The sequence below is a fragment of the Triticum dicoccoides genome, chromosome 3B (assembly GCF_002162155.2).
Source record: "Triticum dicoccoides isolate Atlit2015 ecotype Zavitan chromosome 3B, WEW_v2.0, whole genome shotgun sequence".
NCBI classification, from domain to species: Eukaryota; Viridiplantae; Streptophyta; class Magnoliopsida; order Poales; family Poaceae; genus Triticum; species Triticum dicoccoides.
This window is the reverse complement of record NC_041385.1, coordinates 748,393,405-748,400,197: the sequence shown is the minus strand read 5'-3', so window position 1 is coordinate 748,400,197 and position 6,793 is coordinate 748,393,405. Positions and strand designations below refer to the sequence as shown.

The 6,793-nt window shown below is 48.1% G+C and overlaps 1 protein-coding gene across 1 annotated transcript; it reads left to right on the top strand.

Moving 5' to 3' along the window:
* The first annotated feature begins 791 nt into the window (after positions 1–791).
* On the top strand, positions 792–5,549 carry LOC119278233 (ubiquitin-conjugating enzyme E2 27-like). The gene is made up of 6 exons (XM_037559593.1): positions 792–1,104; positions 1,639–1,687; positions 2,116–2,275; positions 4,690–4,779; positions 4,864–5,091; positions 5,133–5,549. Exons 1-5 carry the CDS (start codon positions 921–923, stop codon positions 4,969–4,971), a joined length of 591 nt encoding a protein of 196 aa, XP_037415490.1. The 5' UTR covers positions 792–920; the 3' UTR covers positions 4,972–5,091; positions 5,133–5,549.
* Positions 5,550–6,793: the final 1,244 nt, after the last annotated feature.

The following is a 6,793-nucleotide window of genomic DNA, read 5'->3' as shown; positions in this document are numbered from 1 at the left end:
GGTATCCCAGCCCATCAGGGTTCAAGTTACAATTTTTTTTTGCGAGACTTGACGCTGATGCTCACATTTTTCATGGACTTATTTTAGCCCTTCGACCATGTGTGTTCAGTGAGAAAAGACATCTCTGACGACTTTGTCAATCTCAAGATAATGTGCCAGCTTAATCTCTAGAAAGTACGAGGGTCTTCCTCTATGCTGTGTTCAAAGAAATAAGTTAGAAATATGATATTTTTTTTCATAATGCCACATACTACATCGCAATCATGTGAAGCCCCTAATTTCTTACGCTCTATCCGTCTCTATCGAAAGAAGGATATAAATTGCTCAATTGGCCAACGTCAACGAAGGAAAGAAAACCATCCAAAAGCAGATTCCATACCACGACGTCACTTTGCAGGATTCCTTTCTTGTGTCGCTCAAAATTACACGACGACCAAGTTTGATTACAAAAAAACAAGAATTAATCCTCGTAAAATGGAAATCACCCAAGAACTCGACGAGACTTTGGGTTCTTTTTTTGCAAAATTAGTCCAAAAAATCCAGTGAAAATTTTGAACTAATTCAGTTTCGGTTGAAGGCAACGAGAATGTTGGCGTGGCAACCGAGGCCTCAATGTCCGGAGGAAAGGAAGGAGCAATACTTTCCCAGAACACAAAGCCAAAGCCAATCGGATTCTGCTTAGACGATCCAGTCAGACGGATTAATTAGCAGATGATGATGATTATCGAGTGATTAGTTAATCAGCATAATTATTTCCCCTTCAAAAGAAAAAGAAAAAAAACAGCACTACATACAGCTCCGCCGCCCTTCTCCCCCCCTTCTCGTCTCGCATCCCACCTATTCCCACCGCCACCGCCCCACCACCGGCCGCCTCCAGGGACACCGAGCGAGAGGGGAGGGACGGCGTTTGCCGGAGGAAGATGGTGGACGTGTCGCGCGTGCAGAAGGAGCTGACGGAGTGCAACCGGGACTCGGACATCTCCGGCGTCTCCATCGCGCTCCACGACGGGGGCTCCAGCATCACCCACCTCACCGGCACCATCGCCGGGCCCCGCGACAGCCCCTACGAGGGCGGCACCTTCCGCATCGACATCCGCCTGCCAGGTCTCGCCATCTCCCCCCCTCTCTCCTCCCCGCGTACGCCTGGCCTGGTGGGGTGGATCCCGCCTCCGGCCCGCGATTCCGCTCCGGGATTCTGCTAGATTGGGATGTCGCGCGGCGCGATTCGCGCGGATCGGGCTAGGGTTTTTGCGCGCGCTCGATCGATCTTCCAGATTAGGATTTGTTTTGGCAGGCGTCCGTGACCGCGGTAGCTATTCCGGATTGTTTGCGCCGACAGATTTGCATCTTCAGGTTGGAATTCTGCAGATTCAGGTTGTGTTTTTGTAATGTGAAGAGATTGTAGCGTTGAGCAGCAGCATGCAAACATCCCGGATCGTAGGGCACGGATTGCTAGCCGAACACCATGCTGTTGGACCAAAAAGAATCATCTGTGTCCATTCTCTCATAAAAAACTGGACTTTGTTGCTTGTTACAGAGCTGTACATCACTTATAAGCTAATAACCGGCAGCCAAAGCAGGAGCTGTGGAAAATGCTACTATTGTCTAACTGTCTGCTCTGTGGTCTTTGATTGGCAGGTGGCTATCCCTTTGAGCCTCCTAAGATGCAGTTCATCACCAAAGTATGGTATGCAGGCTTTCCTTCTCCCTTTGGCTTGTTGTTTGTATTCCCTTCTTTCTGTATGCCTTGCTGAAGGATGATGAATGTTCCTTGTCTGTAGGAATGCATTACTTTGAGCCAACAATTGCAAATATTTTATATGGTTTCCAAGTTCTTATATTTGTTGTTGTTGTTTAAGCAAATATGGTCATTACCAGTAGGACATTGTTAATCAGTTGAATGCAACAAATAGAAAATCTGCTGTTTCAATGTTGGCATAGTCTTAAGGTATTGTGATGAATTTACTCTTCAAATGGGGGCGAGCCATCCAATCTTCAAATATATGTGATATCTATCCAATGTTCTTATATTTGCAATGTGTTAACTGCTGCTTCCTGACTGACAAGAACAAGTCACTATCTACAACTCTGATTTGTGCTCAACCTATGTTGAAGGCACCCGAATATTAGCAGCCAGAATGGAGCAATTTGCTTGGACATACTGAAAGATCAGTGGAGCCCAGCCCTTACCTTGAAGACGGCATTGCTATCCCTTCAAGCTCTTCTTTCTGCTCCTGCCCCTGATGATCCTCAGGACGCTGTTGTTGCACAGCAGGTCTGAACTCAGTCTTTACTATTTAGTTCCATGTTTTTTAACACACAACTTATGCCTGGGGGCTACTGTGCATTGGAGAGAAAAATAAAACTGAAATTTCCTATTCCTCGGGCAATCTTCTAACCATTAAGTCATTGAATCAGGCATTTCTTTCTCCTGAAGTTCAGTTCTGTTCTTGTTATTGTTCGTATGTTTTGCCTGGACTACTGAGCATTTAACACCCCTATTCCTGTGGCAATATTGGTTGTCCGTACATGTCAATCAATACAGAGCTGTGGTCACCATTGCGGTTGGTTTTTAAGGTTTATGGGCATTTAATACCGGCTATGCTGCATGCTCTATGTATAGTTGGTGCTAGATGACACGATAGGGTGCATGGTAGTTCTGGTTAGATAGCAATCTTTTCAGCACTCAGCGCTTTCTACTCTGTGTCATGTCATTGATAATATACATAAAGTTTAGTATATGTCTTCCAATTAGCTCTTCAATTAAGGTGCAATATTTTACCAGATTGTTTACTAACCTAACCAGGCCAGAAATGGAGGATATCCAGTGCTAATAAAAGAATTCCACATGGTGTCCTCGTAGCGAGTAAAAGTTAGGGGTTGTTGGGCATATAAGTAACAAACTCAGCTGGGTGCTTTGTTTTTTAGTGTACCATGTTTGCTGGATGAGAGAAGTCAACATTACAACCCTGAACTTGCCACTTGGTTTAAGAATCAACTCTAAATTGCAAAACCGGTCGAAACACACCCTGAACTAACGACCAGGTTCAGGAATCAAGATGGTGTTCTCTTAGCGAGTAAAAGTTAGGGGTAGTTGGGCATATAAGCAATAATCTCAGCTAGGTGCTTTTATTTTAAGTGTACCATGTTTGTTGGATGAGAGAAGTCCGCATTACAACCCTGAACATGCCACTCGGTTTAAGAATCAACCCTAAGTTACAAAACCGGTCGAAACACACCCTGAACTAACAACCAGGTTCTGGAATCAACCCTGCACTCGGTTTTGACCACACCTGAAGCGGTTTTGACCGTGTTGGCCAGTGACTTGGCAGTGCCATGTCAGCGTGGGGCAGAAGCTGGCTCGTCTCTCTCTCTCTCTCTAGTTTCCCTGTCCTGAGCCCAAGCCCTCCCCCACAGCAACCGCTGCTAGGGCCGCCCTTGACTCAGTCCAACACCGACGACTCATCTCCACCGTGTCTATAAGCTTCAACAGTCGCCAGAGCCACCACCTCCCCAGCTTGCAGCCGACGCAGGGTAGCCACCATTGTCCGCGCGAGCCGCTGGTGTGGATCCAGTCAGGTCACCACGCTCCCCGAGAAGCTCCGTTGCTGCTACTGCTTAAAGCATGCCACAGACACCCAGTCAGCCGCCCATCCCATCAATTCAAACGTTGAGTGCCGTGCCGAAACAAAGAAGAGGCACGCGCCAGTGCAGTAGCGCTGCAGCTGCACAGCGTGGCGGCCGGGAAGCAGCAACGCAGCGCGGGCGCGGGATCAACAGCAGCAGCAACCTGTTGCGCCGTCCACATGCGGGAGAGTAGCAGCATTAGGCAGTGGTGTCAGGCCAGATGCAGGAGACCAGCCCTCGCTTCCTCCACGCCGCCTTGGTCGTCAGGGGCGGCGGCGTGCGCGTGGACAGGAGAGGATGTGATGGGGAGGGGTTCAGGCTCGGGGCGCAGCGGAGGTGCAGCGCCGCCGTTCGTCGGTCGCTGGCGGCGGACGGGTTGGCAGCGGCTGTGGCTCTGTGGGGATAAGCTTGGGCACGAGAGAGAAAGAGAGGGAGAGGGAGAGGGAGGGGGAGGGAGCAAGATCACCTTGCTGACGTGGCACTGCCCAGTCACTGGTCAACGCGGTCAAAGCCGCTTCACCTGGTAAAAAACGAGTGCAGGCTTGATATCTGAACCTGGTAGTTATTTCAGGGTGTGTTTCGATCAGCTTTGCAGTTTAGGGTTGATTCTTAAACCAAGTGGTAAGTTCAGGGTTGTAATTGGACTTCTCTCTTTGCTGGATAATTACTTGGTTAGTCAGTGTAGGCAGGTCCATAGTCTAGAAGTGACCATATTACTTGGTTAGTCCGTCTAGGCAGGTCCACAATTGGCTATGCTCCACGGCTGGCCTGAGACCTGAGTGTGTCAATTATGTTGTTTGGCACTGTCATTCAACTGATACAGGGCACACGCATAGTATGGTCTGAAGTTTCACTATGATGGTCATTCATGAACACAACAGACATGGAAATATCTGTGTGAAACTTCAGGCCATACTATCTGCGTGAAACTTCAGACCAGTCATTCATTCAACTGATACAGGGTACACGCTTATGGATTTCAATACAGTGGTGTTGAATGTCAGGTTATCAGACTCGCTATTGCATTCCACTAAGTATGTTTCTGTTCATTTGTGTTTGCAGTATCTGCGTGACAAGGCCACATTTGTTAGTACTGCTCGCTATTGGACCGAGGCATTTGCGAAGGGCGACTCCACTGGCATGGAAGAAAAGGTGTAGTTATCAAACTGTACATCATGTATAGGATAGCCATCTATTTGGATGAACTTTACTAATATCTTGTTTGTGCGAGTGCAGGTGCAGAAGCTGGTCGAGATGGGCTTCCCCGAGGATAAGGTGAGAAGCGCCCTGAAGAGTGTGAACGGCGACGAGAACCTGGCTCTCGAGAAGCTCTGCTCCGGCTGAAGGCCCTATGTGGCCTATAAGAAGTGTAAATTGCTTGCCCATTCATTATGGAACAGCGATCCTAGCTAATGCTCCTGTTATGCCATTCCGGTTTGGCCTATAGGAGCGATATATATATATATATATATATATATATATATATATATATATATATATATTATAGTGGACTGAACCATGGGACTGAACTGAAGAGTGCCTATCATAACTAGACAGTTTGTCTAGCTTGCCTTCGCATTCTCATGGTTCCTCCCCTGTCAACCATGACCCTGAACTAGTAGCAGGGTCGTGTCGGGTGTCGCCCCGCTTATGCCTGATGCAAAGCGTCTGTTTTGCACTAACCTGATGAATCCAGATGCGACGGGCCATATATCAGGTAGAGCTGCGATCCTGTCTGTTCCTGTGTCCTGGAAAGCCTGCCTGTCCGGTGATTGCGCTATGAGTTTCTTGGTTCGGCGTGCAGGCTTGACGCGTCTTTGCCATGAAGCCTGTTTCCTGTCTGCTGCCGGAGTACTGACTTGGTTGTTTCTGTGTACCGCAAACCTTGTGTGTCCAGTGAGATTGTGCTTTCGAACCTGTTTTACATGCAAGCTTGTTTCCTGTTCTTGCTGCTCTGCTGACTGAAAACCGCTCAAATGACGGAATGGTCGTGCCGCGGCTGCACGCCGGAGCATCAGGGTTGCAAATGGCTGGGCTCAGAGCACCGCATCCTACACTGACGAGTGCAGCCCAGAAAACAAAGATCAGAGCAGATTCATCTGAAGGAAAGGCACCGGGGGGATTCAGCTCGATTATTAAGACACTGGAATGATACTAAAGGGGTGTTTGGTTTAGAAGTCCTAGGACTTTTTCTAGTTCCAGGGACTAATCAAAAAAGACTCTCTAGTAGAGTTTTTTTCTAGTCTCTGTAGAAAAAGTCCCTCCTGTTTGGTTCCTAGAGACTTTTTAGGGACTTTTTCTAGTCTCTGGGACTAAAAAGTCCCTAAACCAAACACCCCCTAAAATGATGCCTTGGCTGCCTGCTCGCTAACTGGATTGTACGGCAATGATTGAGCCATCATTATCGCCGCTTGCGTGACCTCCCTCTGCTTTGTCTGCAATAATAACAGGGAGTACTGCAAATCCATCGTGTTCCTGTACCAAGAAACAACAAGTTGGCTGGTCAAATCTGGTGACGAGCGCATACATCGAAGGCCGTAAATGCTCCAGCTTGTACGTACTGTTGGACCCAAGAACCGTTCAACAAACGCAGATCTCGTCAGCCACCTAGCTATCGGTTCCAAAAAGAAAGGAAACAAATTAGACGAGTTTCTTCAGGCACCCATTGACACCTGCTCAGAAGACAGCAATAATATCTACCTCGAGGAGATTATCCGTCGGTCAGTGCGGGGTGCCTAACGGCAACCACACGCGAACGGCCGATTGGAACGGGAAAAAGAAAAGGGATAGAGCACTAGCCCGTAGCACTCACGCACCACCTTCGTTTCATTCACACCTGCGCCAGGCCGAGCCAAGCCGTGTTGAACACCTTTGGTGGTACTGTGCTGGTACGATCCTCATCCAACCCAACTCCAGTCCTCGTCAAGCCTTTTAAGACCGTTTCTCCCCTGTTTGACCCCCGAAGCCGAAAGCAGGGCCATCAACGGGCCTTGATTTTTGTTTGTTTGTTTGCACGGGAAGTCAGCCTGATCCACCTGCTCCCGACCAAAAAGTCTGCCGAATTCTCTTGTTGTTGAGAAAAAGCAAGCCAATTTTGGTGACCATCGCAGATTCCTTGTGGTAAGTTCATAGCAAAGTTTTTTGTTTCTTTACGGGAAAGTCCATA

Bases quoted from the DNA above. Each gene is read 5' to 3' on its own strand.
- LOC119278233 (XM_037559593.1), top strand. From the start codon at position 921: ATGGTGGACGTGTCGCGCGTGCAGAAGGAGCTGACGGAGTGCAACCGG. The intron at 1,105-1,638 runs GTCTCGCCATCT...TTTGATTGGCAG, and splicing joins CATCGACATCCGCCTGCCAG to GTGGCTATCCCTTTGAGCCT. The intron at 2,276-4,689 runs GTCTGAACTCAG...TTGTGTTTGCAG, and splicing joins ACGCTGTTGTTGCACAGCAG to TATCTGCGTGACAAGGCCAC.